The 20,630-nt window shown below is 45.7% G+C and overlaps 2 protein-coding genes across 3 annotated transcripts in view; both read left to right on the top strand.

Moving 5' to 3' along the window:
- Positions 1-20,630, top strand: part of Adamtsl3 (ADAMTS like 3) — a 341,011-nt gene that overhangs the window by 1,790 nt on the left and 318,591 nt on the right. The window contains exons 1-2 of one of the 2 annotated variants that reach the window (XM_046438417.2): positions 10,186-10,397; positions 11,878-11,979. In XM_046438417.2, the coding sequence (XP_046294373.1) occupies positions 10,386-10,397; positions 11,878-11,979 (114 nt within the window). In that variant the 5' untranslated portion in view covers positions 10,186-10,385. Of the gene's footprint in view, positions 1-10,185; positions 10,398-11,877; positions 11,980-20,630 lie in introns of those variants that run through there. The other variant, XM_058577562.1, reaches the window with a different exon arrangement.
- Positions 681-8,491, top strand: LOC131423996 (syncytin-1-like). Its single transcript, XM_058577566.1, has 2 exons — positions 681-792; positions 5,897-8,491. Exon 2 carries the CDS (start codon positions 5,945-5,947, stop codon positions 7,784-7,786), a length of 1,842 nt encoding a protein of 613 aa, XP_058433549.1. The 5' UTR covers positions 681-792; positions 5,897-5,944; the 3' UTR covers positions 7,787-8,491.

Here is a 20,630-nt window from a genome sequence, read left to right on the forward strand (position 1 = left end):
TTCTTTCAGCTTTTGTAATGTAAATAAGCATCCTAGTTTTTCTTTCTTTTTTTGGTACTGGGGATGGAACCCAGGGGCATACTACCACTGGTCTACATTCCCAGCCCTTTTTGAGATGAGCTCTTGCTAAGTTGCTAAGGCTAGCCTAAAATTTGTGATTCTCCTGCCTCAGCTTCCCAAGATACTGGATTACAGGTGTGTAACTGCACCTGGCACATTTTTGTCTTTTTTGTTGTTGTTGATAATTTCGCTGTTTCAAACAGCCCTCAAGGAAGGGCTGAAGTTCTGTCTAGTGTTCCTAAGTAGAAGAAAGCTGTGATGTGCCTTGTGGAGAAAATATATGTACTAGACTGTTGGCAACAGGTCCACCTTGGCCCCTGGAGCCCTACCTCCACTAGTTTGTTCTGCATGCCAGTGTGGCCAGCTCACAAGGCCATGGCGAACTTGCGGTTTTTCTGTTCCTGCTTATCCGTCTGAGACATATGTATCCCACGGGAATGCCTTGACCTTTTCTGGTCTGATGGACTTATTGTTAAGGGAGGTTTCGGTACCTGACAATAATAGATGTTGAAACTAAATTTCTCCCCCCTCCCTCCTGCTTTTGGGTAGTTTTCCACTTCTGCTGCTTGGGGTATAAAAAAAAGGTGTGTTAGCAATAAAGATTATTATTGACTCCTGGATGAAGAACCTTGGTGTCCTGTGTGTCTTTTAACCTCGCCGTCCCTCGCCGGACTCGGCTCCCTTGGCCGGACGCGGCAATTGGAGGCTCCCACTGAGATCCGGAAAGCAGGGGTAAGCGGACGGGGCTCACCTTCTAAGAAAGAAGGGGGAGGATTGGTTTAAAGATATTTTAAAGAGACAGGGTACGTACCATGGGTAACTCAACAGCGAAGGTTCGTCTGGCCAACGAACTGAAAGAGCTGTTAAATACACAAGGAACAGGAATAAAAACTAAGACTGCAACCGAATTCGTTGAAATTATTGCCCAGGCTTGTCCTTGGTTTCTGACAGGAGGATTTCTTAATAATAGTGACTGGGACCTGGTGAGGCATGACCTTCAGAAATTATTGAGGGACCGGGGCTCGGACAGTGTCCCAGTTGCCACCTTTTCCTTATGGAGGTTGGTAAAGGATGCTTTATTAACAGATAAAGTAAAGATCAAGGATCAGCTTGCTGAATGTGAACAGGCCCTTAATCAGGTGCAGGAAGAGCAAATGGCAGAATCCTTAAAGGATGAGGGTCCTCTTGAGGACTCGGGCTCGGAGGGTAGGAAACGCCTCCAGATTTCTAAGCCCAAAAAGGATCCTGAGGACCTCAGTTCTCTCTCTGAGGAAGAGGAGGGATTAGAAAGGGAGATAGAGGAACTAGAACATCGCCTTAAAAGGGCAAATGTGAGGGTGCCTAGGGCCCCCTCAATTGCCGCACCTCCTCCCTATAATCCTGATTGGAATGAGGACGCCCCTACTAGACGGGCGGGGGTCCACTGGGGTTCTAGAGCGGCTCAGGTTTTTCCAATGATTGAAAACGCCGATGCTGATGGACAGCCGGCCAGAGCCCATGTCCCCCTAGCCTTCAAGGACATAAAACAGCTTAAGGAGGCGGTCATTAATTATGGACCTCATGCCCCTTTCACATTGACCCTCTTCGAGTCTTTCTCAGCCAGTCAACTGATACCTAATGATTGGCAGCAACTTTGCAGGGCTGTGTTATCTGGAGGGGATTTCTTATTGTGGAAAAGTGAATATCATGAAAGGTGCCGCGAGCTGGCTCAGATTAACCTGAATGCGGGCCATCAACGGCGAAATGCTGAAATGTTGACAGGAACTGGGCAGTATGCCACCATAGGCCAACAAATTAATTACGACCCAGGTGTTTATGCTCAAATAGCCTCAGCTGCAGTTCATGCCTGGAAAGCCCTGCCCATTTCTAAGACTGAAGCAAAAATTTCCAAGATCTCTCAAGGACCCTCTGAACCTTATTCAGACTTTATAGCCCGCCTAATGCAGGCTGCTGGAAAAATATTCCCTAATCTGGAACAGGCTATGCCACTTATTAGACAACTGGCATATGAAAACGCTAACACTTACTGCCAAAATGCTATTAAGTCCTCCCGGGCCAAAAGTATAGATGACATGATTCGAGCATGCAAAGATATAGATGGGCCTCATATTACTGGTCAGGTTTTGGCTGCTGCCCTTAAGACTGGAATGCAAAAAGCTGATAACAGGGGAACCCGCTCTAAGGGGTGTTTTAAGTGTGGGAAAGAGGGACATATAAAGAGAAACTGCCCGGAAAGGAGCGAGGGTGCTGGCAGAGGGATGCCTGGACTTTGTCCTAGATGTCATAAAGGAAATCATTGGAGCAGTGAGTGCAGGTCAAAATTTGACATCCAGGGTAACCCAATACCGTCGGGAAACGGGAGCAGGGGCCCGCCCCGGGCCCCGGAAGCCAAAGTGTACGGGGCAGTGCAGGGACAGAACAGTGCCCCAGGGAGTGGGCGTCTCCGCCGCCTCCCACTGACCAACCCCTTTCTATCTGGGAACTCCCCAGGGGAACACCAGGAAGCGCAGGACTGGACCTCAGTTCCACCTCCCGAGCGGTATTAACTCCCCAAATGGGACCTCAGACGCTGCCTACTGGGGTTTTTGGACCCCTGCCAGAGAGGACGGTGGGACTAGTGTTGGGACGAGGTAGCGCAACTCAGTGGGGCTTGAAGATTCTTACGGGGGTTGTTGATGCTGATTATCAGGGAGAAATAAAAATAGTAGTAGAAGCTACCCAAGGAATTGTTATTCTTCCCCCCGGGGAGCGTATAGCTCAATTGCTGCTGCTGCCCTTAGCTTCCATTCCTGGGCACGCCCTCCGTGGGTCCCGGGGCGACGGCAGCTTTGGCTCCACTGGAACTCCCCAGGCCTTTTGGGTAGCTCATTTGGATTCGCGTCCCAACCTGACCATTGAGATACAGGACAAGGCTTTCAAGGAAATACTAGATACGGGGGCGGATGTCTCTGTCATTTCTGAAAAACAATGGCCACCTGCCTGGCCCCTCCAGAGTCCCTCGGCCATATTACAGGGGATAGGACAGACCCGACCAAAAAGAAGTGCCTCCTTTTTAAAATGGAGAGATGGTGAAGGACATAGTGGCCATTTCCAGCCTTATGTGGTGACTGGACTCCCCACGAACCTTTGGGGGAGGGACTTGCTTCATCAAATGGGGGCTATTCTCACTACCCAGACTTTGAAAGGAAATAATGACTTTGTTAATGATGCAATGCTAGACATGGGATGGATCCCTGGAAGGGGACTAGGAAAGAGACATGAGGGCAGAATATCACCCGTGGATCCAGCAGAACAGGTTACCCGGCGGGGAAGAGATGGGAGAGGACTGGGAAATTTATCCTAGGGGCCACTGAAGTGCGGCCACCTCCACTGTCCATTACTTGGTTATCAGATGACCCTGTGTGGGTAGAACAGTGGCCCCTAACTAAGGACAAATTACAGGCCGCTTCCCTATTAGTTCAAGACCAGCTTAAGTTAGGACATGTGGTGCCCTCTACCTCCCCTTGGAATACCCCTATTTTTGTTATACAAAAGGGGTCTGGGAAGTGGAGACTTCTTCAGGACCTACGAGCTATTAATAAAACTATGCAACCCATGGGACCCTTACAACCAGGGCTACCCTTTCCTACTGCGATCCCAAAGGATTGGCATCTTATTGTTATAGATTTAAAAGATTGTTTCTTCTCTATCCCCTTAGACCCACGAGACCAAAAGCGTTTTGCTTTTTCCTTGCCTTCCACAAACTTTAGGGAACCTTACCAACGGTATGAATGGACCGTCCTACCTCAAGAGATGACTAATAGTCCTACAATGTGCCAATATTTTGCAGCTGAGGTTTTGCGACCCTTTCGACAGCAGTTCCCACAGCTCTACCTCATTCATTATATGGATGACATCTTACTGGCAGGGCCCAAGAAAGAAAGGCTTCTTCAATCTTATGAAGTCCTCCAATCCCTTCTAAAAGGGGCAGGGCTGGTCATAGCACCCGAAAAGGTGCAGTTTCAACACCCTTACAATTATTTGGGATACATCATTAATAACATAGGAATCTTTCCCCAGAGACCCCAGTTCCAGATAAATCAGCTCAAAACTTTACATCAGTGGCAGACATTCCTCGGAGAAATACAGTGGCTGCGCCCATCCTTTCATATTCCAACTGGAGAGCTCAAACCCCTGTATGACCTCTTGCGAGGAGATCCTTCTCCTACGTCGTGTAGAGTACCTACACCAGAAGCCTTACGAGCACTGAGGCTAATAGAAGAGGCTCTGCAGGACATGCAGATTACGCAGATAGATTATTCTCTGCCCTTGTCATTTATAGTTCTACCTTCTAAAATTACTCCCACAGGAGTGTTCTGGCAAACGGGTCCCATTTATTGGGTCCACTTGCCGGCTTCTAACCCCCGGGTATTGACTCCCTTTTATGAGCTAGTTATTAACTTAATTTGGAAGGCTAAATATTTGGGTGATGCATTGTTTGGAAAAACCTTTGACATACTTATTCAACCTTACACTCAAGATATGATACACAAGTTACAACAAGAACATGACCTTTGGTGTCTTTTCCTGTGCAGCTTCAAGGGTCAGATTGATAATCACTTCCCTAAACATAGACTTTTGGAGGGCTTTAAAAGGTGTCCCATTATCTTCCCAAAGATTATGAAAAGGGAACCTATTCCAAAGGCCCAAACTGTATATACAGATGGGGCCAAAAATGGATTTGCTGTCGTTTTTGATGGATCTCAAATTCTCCGACAACCTGTGTCAGGTCAGTCGGCCCAAAAGGCAGAAGTTGAAGCTTTAATCATAGCTCTCAAAGTCTATAGTTCTATTCCTCTTAATGTATATACTGACAGCTTGTATGTAGCCAATCTGGCTCTAGTCATAGAAACAGCATCATATATTGGAAAGCAATCCACCATCACAGAACAACTACAGGTAGTTCAGCTTCTCATTTGGGCTAGACGAGATCCTTTATACATTGGCCACATCCGAAGCCATTCAGGGCTCCCTGGACCTTTGTCAGAGGGCAACGCAAAAGCAGACGCTGCTACTCATGCTGTTGGCCTTTCCTGTGTGACGACCGAATATGATAAGGCCTTACAATTCCATAACAAATTTCATTTAAATGCACAGTCTTTACGCTTCCACACAGGATGTTCACGAGACCAAGCTTTACAGATTGTCTCATTATGTCCAACCTGTGCACCATTTATTCATTCTCCTTCCCTTGGGGTTAATCCAAGAGGACTACAACCTAATGATGTCTGGCAAACTGATGTTACACACTTCCCTAGCTTTGGTAAGCTCTCCTTTATACATGTTTCCACTGACACATATTCTGGCTTCATTTTTGCCACCTTACATACTGGAGAGAAGGCTAAGGATGTAATCAGTCATCTTCTAAAAGCCTTTTCCTCCATGGGCACCCCACGATGCCTCAAAACCGATAATGGTCCCGCATATGTAAGTCAGGCGGTTCAACGGTTTTGCACCCAATGGGAAATTAATCATAAGACTGGAATCCCTTATAATCCACAGGGACAAGCTATCGTGGAACGAGCCCATCAACATTTAAAAACTTATTTACAAAAAACAAAAGAGGGGGAGATATACCGGAATTGTCAGGGACCACAAGCACTTCTAAGCATAACCTTATTTACTTTAAATTTTTTACTCACTGACACTGGAGGGCGCACGGCTGCACAACGCCACTTTTCCCCTCCCACTGTACAAGATGCTCAAATAAGGTGGAAAGATTTATCCACCGGAAAGTGGCAACCCCCGGCTCCACTCTTAGCTAGAGTGAGGGGAGCTGTATGTGTTTTTCCCCCAGGAACTGAGAAGCCCATTTGGATCCCGGAGCGCTGCACCAGACCGGTGAATGAAAATTCAAGACAAAATGAAGTTCCCAAGATGGCTGATCCTGCCGCTGTTGTTCTCACCCCTTCAAGTGAGTGCCGAGACACACCTCATGAGCTGGACCCCTCTTGTGGCATTCCTTCTGGACAGGTTTGCTGAAGGAGGGCTTGACCCCCCACCTGGGAATATTCATGAATATCTTTTTGGAGCCCCTTGTGAGTGTAAGGGAGGGCCCCGGCACTCGGCCCCCTCTGGTTATATCCAGAGCATTGATTGTGGGACTAAAGTAGCCTATATGGCGGCTGAACTCAATGAAAACATCGGAGGATTTAAGCAACCAAAATGGGTATGTGTTAATAAGCCCGGACTTGTTGTCCCTAATCCGACCGAGACTCTTGGAAGCTGTCCCGCCACTTGTCATTACACCCCGGCAATGCACATCTCCTGTTATACATCGGCCTCAATTTGTGTTAATAATCAAGGAAAACAGTATTTTGAGGCCATCCTAACTAACACCCGTGGAGAATGGGGGACCACTTATAATTATATTCCTTTTCTTGGTGACCGGGGAGGGGAAGGCATCACGACTCGGTTAACGGAGGCGGGATGTGAGGGCGTCGTGGGTAAACCCTCCTGCTGGCCCATGCAGGCCCCTATCGGAATCTCTGACGGAGGGGGACCCACTGATGCTATTAAACACCTTCAGGTGATTAAGCTTTTAAAGCCGGAGATCCCTAAGCCTACATACCACCCCTTGATATTGCCCAAATCCCAGTTTCCTGATTTAGATGCCAATACATTAGATATCCTAGAAACCACCTTTTCTTTACTTAACAGTTCCAACCCTACCCTTGCTGGTGATTGCTGGCTCTGCATGACGGCAGGTGCAGTCATGCCATTGGCGGTTCCCATCAATTATACCATTGATGATGACAACACATGTCAATCTGGGCTGCCCTTTAAGGTGCAGCCTCTAGGTGGTTTTATGTCATGCCTTCTAGGCATGATGCAAAATAATACCTATGATGTTGATGTTGGAGTCTCTTCCTTTGGAAACTGCTCATTAGTAAAGAATTACTCCTCACCTACTCCGCCCATTTGTCCCCCTAATGGTACAGTTTTTATGTGTGGTGGAAATTTAGCTTTTCCCAGGCTCCCAGCAAATTGGACTGGTGGTTGCGTTCTGGCATTACTGCTTCCTGATATCACGATTATCTCAGGAGATGAACCCCTACCCATTCCTAGCCTAGACATCTTAGTTAGAAGACACAAGAGAGCTGTGCAGGCCTTACCACTCCTTGTTGGCCTTGGAATAACAGCTGCTGTGGGTACAGGCACGGCAGGATTGGGTACGGCTATACATTCTTACCGCCGCCTATCTCAACAGCTTATAGATGATGTGCAAACCCTGTCGGGAACCATTAAAGACTTACAAGACCAGATAGACTCCCTAGCAGAAGTAGTTCTTCAGAACAGGCGGGGTTTAGACTTGCTTACTGCCAATCAAGGGGGAATTTGTTTAGCCCTTGGGGAGAGGTGCTGTTTTTATGCTAACAAATCTGGCATAGTTCGCACAAAAATTAAACAACTCCAAGAAGACCTAGAAAAAAGGAGGAGGGAATTATTTGAGAACCCTCTCTGGACTGGACTTAATGGATTTTTGCCTTATCTTCTTCCCTTATTGGGACCATTGTTAGGCCTCCTTCTAGTAGTGGCAATAGGACCCTGCATTGTAAATAAGATAGTACAATTCATTAAGGATCAAATTAATATCTTAGCCTCTAAGCCGATACAGGTTCACTATCAACGCTTGAAGATGGATGATCGCCTCTCTGAGATATACTTCAGACCTATCCGAAGATGAGTGTCCTCCTTAAAAGAAGAACTCCTGCCATATCTTTTCTCTATGCATACCTCTCCCTCTTGCCTTCCTGTATTAGGATCTTTGCTGTCTAATCTCTCGGTCCAATCACATCTGCCATTCGGCGGTGACGGTCATGGGTCCCGTAGGTGGAGACGGTTAAGCGTTCACCGCAATAATGTCTTGATAGGTCATAACACCTTGAGCTGATCTTGTAGTACCCAGTGACGGGCAACTTTCACGCTTGCTGTGCGACCTAAGCCAGGGAATCGGGGCCTTCCCAGAGACGGGTAAGCATCGCAAGGGCTGTGAACGACCTAAGACAGGGGCTACTTGATTCCCACTGGCATGCAAAAAACAAAAGAGGGGGACTTGTTGGCAACAGGTCCACCTTGGCCCCTGGAGCCCTACCTCCACTAGTTTGTTCTGCATGCCAGTGTGGCCAGCTCACAAGGCCATGGCGAACTTGCGGTTTTTCTGTTCCTGCTTATCCGTCTGAGACATATGTATCCCACGGGAATGCCTTGACCTTTTCTGGTCTGATGGACTTATTGTTAAGGGAGGTTTCGGTACCTGACAATAATAGATGTTGAAACTAAATTTCTCCCCCCTCCCTCCTGCTTTTGGGTAGTTTTCCACTTCTGCTGCTTGGGGTATAAAAAAAGGTGTGTTAGCAATAAAGATTATTATTGACTCCTGGATGAAGAACCTTGGTGTCCTGTGTGTCTTTTAACCTCGCCGTCCCTCGCCGGACTCGGCTCCCTTGGCCGGACGCGGCACTAGACAAGATGCAGTGGGCATAAATTGTAATGCTGTTGCCCTGAGCTCTGTCAATCAATCAACAATGTATGTTAAGTAAGGTGCTTTTTACATAGAAACACACAAAAAGGAAGATAATGTGCTAATTGGTTGATCAAAATGTTGTGACCAGAGGCTTCAGTATTCATAAGTTCATTGTTCAACTTTTTAGAACACAAACATAGTTGAGTCAATTCTGGTTGAGTCCTGCCCTTCCTTGGTCTCCTTCACGTTGATGTCCCTCTGCTCATTTTCCAAAAGAATCCAGCCATTTTATCTGGAGTGGACAGTCTCAGAGACCCTCCTCGTGTCAGAGGAAGCCATCAGTGAGTAAGGATGGGAAGAACAGGTGAAGGAGGCAGGCAGGGCAACTTTTCTGTAAAGTGCAATAGTTTCTGCATTGGAGCAAACACCAGGAAGGAAGGAGAGCAATTGTGGGGATGAATAATACAGATTCTAGAGAGGTGCAGACCTGGGGTTCCAGTCTTGGTGCTTCTATTCACCCAGCAAGTTATTTATCCTCTGAAACATCTCAGATTCCTCACAGGTGAAAAGGGATAATGCCACCAACTTCTGCCAGAATGCCCTTCTTACAGTAGATTCACAGCTTGGCACTGCAGCTACAATCAATGACTGTGATGGTAGTTAGGTGGGGGCATAATCCTGCAGACCTTCTGGCCCTTATAAGGAAGCCTCCTGGTATATTGCTGAGATTAAGCCAAGGTCATTTCCCCAAACTTCTAGAATCCCACAAGGCAACTCATTCTGGCCTTCTGCCCCTGACATGACCACCTTCATCCCCAATTGCAGGCCTGTACACTACATTATCCCGCCAGCTGTGGCTTCTGTTACCCAAATCAGCCTTATAGAAGGGGGTGCCTACTGGGCTGAAGAGGCGCTCTGCTGGGTCTCCCACTATATGGACAGCTAGGTGTCGGAGGACCGCCCCGCCTCTATATGGGTCTGCACTGGGGACCCCGGGAAGCAGAGGAGGCGCAGACTGAGAGGGGGCTGCTGATCCCCGACCCTGATCTTGCCTGGGTAGGAGCGCCTAACGCTCTTAGGCATGAGCTAGCAGTCCCAGGCAAACCTCCATGTAGCCGCTGGGCTTGACTTTGCAGAACTGGCTCCCGGATGGGATGGGTGGAGGCGGTGGGAGGTGAGAGGGGGCGACGGCATCCCTACTCTGGCTCTGGCTGAGGCGGGGCGGCCGGGCTGGCTCACGGCGCAGCGGCCGCCTTTTCTCAACGCGCCTGCCGGCGGCGGCTGCGGCGGTGGCGGCGTCGGCAATCCCGGCTCTTGGCATAACGCCTGGCGGCCGGCCCAGGGCGAGGAGTGGCTTCCAGGAAGCGGGCGGAGGAGCGTTCCAGCCGAGTCTCGCCGTAGCCTCGGCCCCGAGCTCTCGGATCAGCCGAGCCGGCCCCCTCACCGGGTCTCTTCGCGCCCCCAGCGCCCCAGGTTCTAGTCGAGGGCGCGGTGCCCGCACGCGGGCAGACGGGAGCCTGGGCGCGCCGTGCACTTGCCGGGCGGCGCAGGTGGCGGCGCGCGCCCTCCGCCTCTGGGCCCTGGCCAGCGCTGCGCTCCGCGCGCCCAGAGGGGGCGGGAGAGGCGGGGCGGCCCCGGTCCCAGCCCCATTTAACTTCGCGGCGGCTGCGGCGACTGCGGCGCCGCGAACTGGAGGCCGGCGTCGGGGAAGGTCCTGGTCCGGGATTCTGCACGAGGTGTGGACGAGGCCGCTTGTCCCCGCCTCTCCTCGGCGCGCAACGAGCCCACGCGGCCCCAGAGCTGCACGTCCTAGAAGCTTATGCGGTGTAAGGTGGGTGCAGTGAATTGGGCACAGGGACAGCCTACGGGGATCAAAGGAACGCTGTCTCAGAAAAGGGACAAGACTCAGAGCAGTGACATCTCCAAGCAAGTTGGAGGGACACTGCGGGAGACGGGGGTGTGGTGGTTTACGCGGGCCTCAGGGGCCTTCGTGACTGGAACGCCCTTCGGAGCTTAGATATATGACTCTGTGGGGACCTGGAAGGTTTGGGGAGAGTCTTTTGGGACTCTCCACGCGCTAAGGGGCGCTCTTGATTATCGAGGCAGTCCCCACGGTTCTATTTCTCGGGATTGGGGATTTCTAGGTAGAAAGCAGGCTGGAGACAGCTAGTAGCCTCGAGCGTCCGAAGGTCCATTTGGTTGGCAACTGGGTCCCCAGCTCCTAGAGCGCAGAGGACTGAGGCGAAGCGCGTGCGATGGAAAGTGGGCGTGCGGGTGAGGAGGACGCGGCCAGAGAGCTGGAGGAGCTACTGCGAGGCAGCGGGTAGTCGTAGGAGTGTGCGCTAGGATGGCTGGTGCGAGGTAGCGAGGGGGGCGCACAGCCTTGGGGCTTGGCTCTGGCCGCCTCCCTTCAGCCCAGAGTCGCCGCCTCAGGTCGGAAACAGCAGCACATTTGCGGATCGCATTAGGCCAGGCCCTTAATGCTTTCTCCAGATGGAGAGAAGCCACCGACCCGCCCCCGGACACCAGCTCCGCCAAGGCGCCCGCGAGGCGAAGAGAGAGTCGAGTGTGACCTCGGCTTTTCCAGTCTGGACTCATACTGATTTCCCCGTAAATTGACAGGAAAACTCAGGGAAAAAAAGTGCCCCGCTGCCCTCCTGGTCTCAGCTAACTTCTGCTGGTGTGCTCTTACCTACTTTTAAGAGAGTGTACTAATTAGACTGGTCGCAGGTCTGTGCCCTCCAAAGCTCCCTCAATTCAGCTCTTGGAGTTGTGGCTCTGGACCCAGAGGGCGCTGCGTGTCATCTAGTGGGAAAAGCCTTGAACTATCAGAAGACCTGCGTTTCAGTCCTATAAACTCACTGTCTTGCTGTGTGACCTTCAGCAGTTCCCTTCCCTCTCTGGGCTGGTTTTATTAGTTTTAGATTCGTTTTTGCCTCAAGGAACAGAAGCTGGCAGGTGCCCTAACCCTTGGCTCTATGCTAGTTTCCTAAATCAAATGCCAATAGCCACACCCTGGCGCTGACAAATGGGCTGGGAGGTGGCTGGTGCAGGGATGTCTCAGCTTCTGGAGAGCAGGAGGTGTGAGTTGCTTCTTGGAGACAGGCCTAGCTCCCTCCTGTCCTTGATATAGAACCATCCTAAAGGGAGCCCTGGATTGCCTAACCCTGCAGTGGGCAGCCCCATCTTAGACCAACAGAAACTTTTCCAGGATATTGTATGGGCTTCAGGGTCCCTTTTTCTGATTGATTTTTTTTTTTAAGTGACTAGGGCCAGAGCTGATTGGAAACCAACACTCTCCTCTTTTGTAGACTGCAAGTGAGGCCCCTAGGCTAACGGATCTCATGGCTTCCTGGAAGAGCCCCTGGTGGCTGCTGATATGGATGGTCTTCATGCATTCTACTCTCCTGCAGGTAATATGGAGGGGAATGATGAGCATGTCTCTGTTTACTTAGGATCATTATTCTAAATCACATAAATGTGATAATGGTTAGTGTTAATGCTGTAATAGAGAATATGACTTTCTCTCCAACTTCTGACCTATGATTTCTGGTTGGTTAGCTATAAGGAGAATCCCCATACTTGGGTCCTCTATGAATCCCAAGCAGAGCTTTAATATCATGATGGTTTGGGCTATGGTGGACTGTGTCTGTTCAGACTGGAATGGTTGTCTGTATGTGTTCAGTGGAGACTGGGCTGCTGGAGGCTAGGACACAATGAATGGGCAAAGCCAGGTTCTTGTTCTAGTTTATCCACTAAGTACATATTCTGAATTTACTTCTGTCAACACACATTTCATTGTTTGCAGTCCTCTCTTTAGACTTTGCGTCTATTCCAACCAACCTGGGAGAATCGAACACATGCATTGCATCCTTATTTATCTACTGGGAAGATTCAAACACAGGAATGATACTAGAATTGCCAAAGACACAATACGGAGTGGTGGTGACAGTGGCAAAATGGAAAACACATGTTCCATCTATTAAGCGCAGCCTCTTCTTGACTTCAGCTGATCATTGCTAAGTGGGAATGCAAGCCCAGAATTGTTAGATCTTACTTTGCAAGATAGGTGAATCATCCAGATTTCTAATAAAATCTCCTAGTTTATAAAGCACTGAAAGCCAGACAAATACATTTGCAACTTGGATTCAGACAGGAAGTGTGTGTCTCCAGATCTAAAAGTGCAGGTAACACTTTAGTCAATATTGTGTCCTCAGGTGCTAATCCCATGCAATGTCTTTTGTGAATCAGAACAAGGCAACCCCTCCCGGAGGATGTTTCTTCTCAGGCACATGGCTTGGTGGCCTGTATGCCTACAGGGTCTGGCAAAGGGCCTGGCATCTAAGGACCTATATGACTGTGAAGTAAGCACTTATGCGTGACTGACCTTACACTCTGAGATAAATCAGCCAGACTCCTCTTCCTCTCATGCACTCTCCTGGACCTGTGTCTTTAAGGCCTCTTTTGGTTCCAGTGTCCCATGAATTCTGTGACTCTCACAGAGCTAGTTAACAAGCAACATTTTCCTCATTATTCCATTTTATGGATGCTCCTCATACCCATATTTTAACAGCTGTCTTCTGTTAGAACAAAAGGTAAGTATTTCAGGGTGGTTTTAGGGTATCTCTGGCCAGTAAGGTGTAGTGTCAGGATAAAAGCATGAAGACAGACTTTCTGTCCTTTCAGAGGATCTGAAACAGGCCATGAGAGCTTCACAGATTTGTTCTTCATCAAATGGGGCTGGGGCTTCAAGGCACAACATTTCATTTTGCCTTCTTTCACCCTATAAAATTTAAATATGCTTTGAGGCAGTCTGTTGACCTTTGGCCAAGGACAGTGCTTGCCCAGCTTGAATCACTCACTGACCTCTTTTGGATTTTTCCATATCTGTGTGCTGGTGGCAGTGCTATTTCCATGTATCAAGGCAGTGTGCACAGAAGGTCATAAAAGGAGTTTTCAGAGCAGCAGTCTTCATCATCCATACCACCCACTGTTTGAATCCCAGCTCCACCACTTCATCATGGTGTCACACAAATATCTCTGCATCGCATCTCAGTTTCCACATCTGCAGAGAGGAGGTAATAATAGTATCTACCTCACGGAATTGTTTGGAGGAGTTAATCCATTGTGAAGTGGGGAAAAAAAAAACAACAAAAGCAGGCAGTGTCTGGCACGTGGGGAGTTCACAATAAATGTCAGCTCTCTGTGTTGCTGCTGCTGTAAGCATTCAGGGTTTGAAGCTTAGCATGGGGCCTGTATTTTCTGCTGTGGGGCTGTAGGGGGCATTCAAGAGGCACAGCTGAGGAGAGAAGATGCTGCAAAGGAGGGAAGATGCTGCAAAGGATCAGAGGTGGGGCCTGTACTTCTCAGGGGAGATTCTTGCAGGTGTTAACACCTGAGGCCAGAGCTGTTTCACTGCTTTTTCTCCTAGGTTCAGTGTGGACTTGACATTCAGTTGCCCTGTGAGGTATCTTATAATTTTGGTGTTTGGATGGGGCTTACAGTGTTCATTAGTATTTCCCCTTGCCTCATAAGTGCCACTGCCAGGTGGCATAGGTCTCATGAGTGAAGCTGAGCTGTCAGGAGTGTGGGATGTTCCAACTAGAAAATAAAAATCAGATTCTCCTCATTGAAACTCATATTCATTGACTATAAGTAATTGTGATAGAATGCAGACCAAGGCATGAGGCTCAGGCCCTTGTTTTTCTAACTAATTCTTAACCATTCCTAGATCACTCAGACTGCAAGAAAGGCCTTCCTTCTTCCTCTCTCAAAGGCCCCTGAAATTTCCTGTTACTCAGCTCTCTCCTTAGGGATCTCCATCTTCCCAGGGAAGTCAGTGACTGCTATTCTACCCCTCTCTTCCAACCTGGTGTATTTGAGGGCTTTTCAGACTTTCTCCAGACAACTTGATGGTGTCTCCCATGTTGATTGTCCCAAGTTACAGCTTGCTCCTTGTAATTTGGTCCCTCTCCTCTTACCCAGGAGAGGAATAAATGACCTTCCCTGTCTATTAATTTAATAGTCATAAGAGAGATTCCTAGCTCTGTATTCTAGAAATGGTTTTAACTTTGATCATGTGCTTTTCCATGTCTCCTTAAATAATCATATCAAGGTATCTTGGTGTGTATCCTAGTGGCCCCTTACCATATTTACCTCTGGGGAGGTGCTGCCCTGCTTAGATTCTCTGGCAAATCCTATCCCCTCACATTCTGTGTCTCTTGGTGGGAGTGTCTCCTCTGATCTTTGATCATCCTTCTGCGAAGTTCTCAGACATCTGTTGGAACAGGTCCCTCAAGGTGATAGGTTTAAAGAGTGAGAAACAATTAGATGAAGTAGTTCTGGAAGGATAGTTGGAAGAATTGTCTTAAAATTGTAGGGAACTCCTGTGCAAAGAGATGGATTTTGACAATGTTGGAACATAACCTGTAACATAAGCAATATCTGAGTTGTCTCAGATCCTGTCTCCTGGGTCTTGTTGATGCATATGTATAAGACAGAATAGTTTTGCATTTCATTTCTGATTGTGAGACTGCAGGTTGGTAGAGGAGACTTATCCTACAGAGGGCTTAGTGGTAGGGAGGACACACAAGTTCATGTTAGTTTGGTAGATGACCTCCCAGCTCTTATCGTCTTGATCATTATAGTACAGGTAATGCTGCCAGGCAGAGTGTAGATGTGTGGTAGGCTGAATAACAACTTCCAAATATGTCCATGTACTAATATCTGGAAACCACAAATGTTCCCTTAATTGCAAAAGAGACTTTGCAAGTGTGATTAAGGATATTGAGGTTGGAGAGATTCTATTAGATTATACAATTACAATAGGGGAGGAGATAGAGGCAGAAGGAGTAGGCAGTGCTATTATAGAAACCAGAAACTGGAGTAATGCAGCCAGGAACCAAGGAATGGCAGCCATCTCTAGAAACTGGAAGAGGTAAGGAATGAATTTTCCCCTGGAGTTTTCAAATGTAACTGGCCCTGGTGGCACCTTGATTTTAGTCCTGTCAAAATTCATTTTGGATTTCTGACTTTTAGCATTATAAAATAATAACTTGCTTAATTTTAACATTAAATTTGCTATAATTTGTTACAGCAGCAGGAAGAAAATAATACAGTATATCAGAGGTGGGCTTTAAATCTTGACCTCTGCCCAATGCCAACAGTCATCCCTTCTCTATCACTAATAACCCACATGCAATCATAGATGCTGAGAGAGGCTGGCATAGCCCCAGAACTAACATGAGGACAGAAGAGGTGCCATTTGAGTGCTGGTGGTCCAACCCAGGCCTCTTTTTTCAACAATCTAATGTTCCACAATGATCTCACCATCTAATTTCTACCAATTATCCATGGTGTTGCTGTCACCCTTGATCATGTCAATCATGGGTAATGAGGATAGTGTCCTAGGAAGGCAGCCTGGGATCAGGGTTCAGAGAACTTACTCATAGTAAATGAGCTCAGAGGGCCCTGACTCTAACATGGTACATAATTTCTTTGAGGTCAGCCTGGATTTGGTTGAGCTTGGTAAGTCATATCTGAGATGATTATGAATATTGACCCATCTTGAGTGATCTGGAAGATTTGAGCCTCTGAAAGACAGATTTATTGAGAAATCTCAACTCAGTGGGGTATAAAGCCATGCCTAGTCAAATTCCCTTTTCTCATCCCTAATGAAATCTTCAGAAGATTCACTTTCTGTTTTTAAAAGTCCAGTGCAATTTAATATTTTGGTTATCCACTTGATTTAAATCTCATTTCCCTTCCCTCTGGTTTAGGCTTGGTGCATGGCTCCACGTATCTAAAATGGGATTGGGCTGGGAACTGCTGTCTTCTTTCCTTGCCATGGAATGGCTCAGGAATGGTTGGGACTGCTTCTGAAATACTTCTTGCACATATTTCTTCCATCTGTCTTGGGATAAGAAACAAAGAGGGGGAATGGGAGATGAGCAAAAACAGCTCTTTACTTAAATGGATGCTAACTCTGATAGTTGCCATAGCCACTCTGGTTCTCCCTGATGACTCTGTCCTCTTGATAGCAAATGCAAGTACTTCAGAGGGTCCCTCAGGACCTTCCCTGTAGAAGATGGTCCTGTGATGACTTGCCACTTGATGCTGAGGTCTTCTTAGTTAACAGGAAGCCTTACTGGGTGGAGTGCTGGCAGGATGGTTTAAACTCAGTACCTCTTAGTGGTGTCCACTTGCATCCTGGGAAGCCAGGATGATCCAGTGCTACCTCTTCTCTGTCATGTCAACTCCCTGTAATTCTTCTCACTTTGCTCTGTAGGCCCAGGAACAGATCAACAGATCTACTTTCTAAGCAGATGTCCATCTAGGAAATGGTTTTTCTTTGTAGACAGCCCCCCAATCTCTATGACTTCTCTTTTTCTTCATTTTCATTTCCAATGCCATAACTTAAAAAAAAAAACCACATTACTCTTAGCCATATGTAATGAACATCTTGTGTTCACATCTTTGCTCACCTATTTGAACATTTTCTTAGAATAATTCTTTCTTAGTTTAATGTGCTATACTACACATTTGATATACTTTGTGGCCTTCTCCTCTTCCCTATGTTTCAGTTGGGAGTGACTTTTCCAGCTCTCCAGGTTTTGTATCATGAATGCACTTCCTATGTGACCTTGTCTTCTATAGTGATTTTGGATGAATATTCTAATCCATGTTGACATTGATAATAGAGTTTGAATAGGCTCAAACTTGTCCTGGTTGCAGATTCCACTTTATTACCATGTTGTACCCAAAGCCTGGAAATCTTCAAGGTGGAGTCACTGGCTGGATTCATTGAGAATGCTCTCTCCTTGTTTGTCATCTGTGTCACTTGTACTCTTTCCTTTCTGCCTCTGTGACCTTTCCATCTCTGGCTCCTTCTAAGGTTCACTTATGGCTCCTTTTAAATATTACCCATTTTCAGAGCTCCACTCTTTATCCCGTCTCTCCCTCCATATGTTCTCCCCAGGCAGCCTCAATCACTCCTCTGGTTTTCTCACCAGAGTCTTCTGCCTGGTTTATCCCTGGAATCCCAGATCTCCTAATGATGCAGACCCTTAAATTTAAGTTTTTGATGTTCTCTTCAGATAGGATTACATATACACCAAAAAGGTAAAAATTTGCCCATTATTTCACATTAATGGTTAAATATAAGCCTTGAAAATAACACACAATCTTGACAACTCTGTTTTGTGCAGCAGTCCGGCTGCACCAAAATAACCGGGGGCGTGGGGGCGGGGGGGTGATGAGCAACTTGTGTAGATTGATACAGCAGGAGTGGAAGCCATTTATTGCAGGACAGGAGCAGTATATACATTCCACACAGCTTATCTAATTAGCATAAACTAGATACAGCAGTCAACCAATCAGGAATCTCCACACTTAATTGCTCGCTTTTGTTACTTCTCAAACCACTCCCTCTGGCATTTTGCCAGGCACCATCCAGACTTGTTTAGGAACTCTAACATTCCCCTGGCAAAATGCCAGGTGTTATTTTGACTTGTTTACAGACTAACAGTTTTGGTTATTTTTCTTTTCTTTTTTTAAATTCAAGAGCCCCTTCAAAGTGGAAGAGGCCAAGCTTTTTGCCTCTTCTATGAACTCCAGATCAATATGTCCATGTCAGTATCTCCACTGGAATGTTCCTGACCACCTCAAAAGCAATACTTTCCAAACCAGAGTACTTACTTCTCACCTTGCTCTTTTTCAGCGTCTGTATTCTCCATCAGCTAGTGATTGAGCCAGAATCCTAGTGTTGCTCCTGCTGCCTCCTTCTTTGTTGTCCTTGACCTGTACCCATTTGGCTACTAAATCCTATTCCTTCCATCTCAGAAATGTCTCTCAAGGCTGTTTCCTCCTGTTGGTTTTAATGACGCTGTATTTGAAGAATAGGGTGTTTGGTAGCTTGGGATATGAGATAATGATGAATGGGGACAATTTGTGCTGCTACAAGGAACACCTTAAGAGCATGCTAAGAAATTTCCTTAGTAGGCAGCATGGAGTCCTGTGAATATTGATAAGGAGGTCATGATCAGCACCATTAGGACTCCACTGAACCACTAGGAATGTGCTTGAGCAAAGGATACTTGTGAGGTCTCTTGCACTAAATTAGGTTGGTAATTATGAGACCTGAAACTCAATTTATAATATTTTCCTGGGTGTGGGGGGGAACTAGTTGTTGACAAGAATATATCAATACAAGAATAATTGTAGAATCTGAAGGGACAGAACTTGATAAGTGATTACTTGAGATTGAGAGAGATGGAAGAATTGAAATACTTTGAGGTTTTGAATATGGTTTAGGGACATAGAATGGTAAAAGTTCAATCTTATCTTCAGAAGGAGTAAGTTTGGGGAATGATGTGGATTGCAGAAGATTGAGATACTGAATAAAGGAAATATGTAAGATTCTTTGAGAAGGAACGAGGATCACAGGAGAGGTTTTTCTTAGCAAAGTGTACTGCAGTGTATTTGTTCTCCAAAAGGGAAGCATCCAGGAAAAAGGGAGAGATTAAAGATACAGGGGAAAAAACCTAATTACATATAATTGTTTCATAACAGAAAAAAAATAGGCAGTATTCCTCTGTTGCATTACTAATGGTTCTTAAAGCACCAAAGCTAACATCTTGTGGAAACCACATTTCAAGGTTTATGATTGTGATTGCTCTCAGTTTATTTTTACAAAGATGCTAATTTCCATAAATAGCATGGAAGCATAAAGCAATTTCCTCTCCAAGTATTTTATGCAGTTACTTTCTGGAATTTGTCAGCACCGAACAGCTCCAGCCAACGTATGTTATAAATTATTGTGGTCAAATACTCAGAAATATATTTGTTCTCCAAACCTTCATTTATAAATATGATAGCATTTTACTTTGAAAACAATTTAAAACTAAGGAAGAATAAGTATTTTATTAGTGAAAAATCACTTATAGTATTATAGGACTCTTTAAATTTTCTCCCTTTTGAAATTATCTTTGTGCTTTTTTCCAATTTAAAAACAACATAAAATTATAAAAATATGAAAGACTCAGGAAACAGATGAAAATAAACATCACCTTTGATTTTACCAACTGTTAAACTTTTTTGAACATATTTCTAATATTGTTAAAATATCAACATGTATGTATCTCTAAAGAAGTAATTGCACTCTATTTTTGATAAGTATTTTATAAATGAAACAATTTGAAGAATATTTTACATGTCATTGAATATTTTTCTAGAATAGTGTTTAAGCTATTCTTAGTGTTGTGTCATTTGAATGTATTATGTTTCTTAACTAATTCTTTACTGCTAGACACAGGCTGGTCACAGATTTTTTAAAATTTTTTGCTGTTGTAGGATTACTGTTATAAATATGCTTTCAGATTTATCTTTGCTAACCCTTGTGATTATTTGTTTTGAGTATATTTCTAAGAAAATGTATTTGTTTAAATATAATTTTGGGGTCAGAAGCCATATGGGGTTTTATTTATACTTTGAAATTATCTTTCAGAAAGTTTTCGTCACTGTTTACTCTCATCTTGCAATAGTTGGCAATAAAAGATTAAGGAAATTTTATCAGTGAGAGATTATTAAAAATACTTTTGGTTAATGTGTGTTACCACTTTTGTGAATTGTTGCCATAAGACATTAGATGTAGAATAACAAATTTTTACCTTCATATTTTTTCTGTTGAGAATTTCTTGTTAATATGTGTTCTTCATATACAAAGAATATTAACCTGCAAATAATTTTCCCATTTTGTTATTTACATTTTATTTTTATTTGTGTTTTTGACATATCATTTATTCTGGGAGTCTCTTAATTTTTTTTTTTTTTTTTTTTTTGGTACTGGGGATTGAACTCAGGGGCACTCAACCGCTGAGCTACATCCCCATCCCTATTTTGTATTTTATTTAGAGACAGGATCTCATTGAGTTGCTTAGTCTCTTGCTGTTGCTGAGGCTGGCTTTGAACTTGAAATCTTCCTGCCTCAGCCTCCTGAGCTCTTTACTGTCTCATTCATAACTCCAAACCTAATCCTAAACCCAAGTATTTAGTAGTAGAAATCCAG

Source organism: Marmota monax, unplaced genomic scaffold (assembly GCF_021218885.2).
Source record: "Marmota monax isolate L192 unplaced genomic scaffold, Marmota_monax_Labrador192_F-V1.1 WCK01_AAM20220418_F8-fsc00005, whole genome shotgun sequence".
In the NCBI taxonomy this organism is placed as follows: Eukaryota; Metazoa; Chordata; class Mammalia; order Rodentia; family Sciuridae; genus Marmota; species Marmota monax.

Coding starts and splice junctions, on each gene's coding strand:
- LOC131423996 (XM_058577566.1), top strand. CDS start 5,945: ATGAAAATTCAAGACAAAATGAAGTTCCCAAGATGGCTGATCCTGCCG.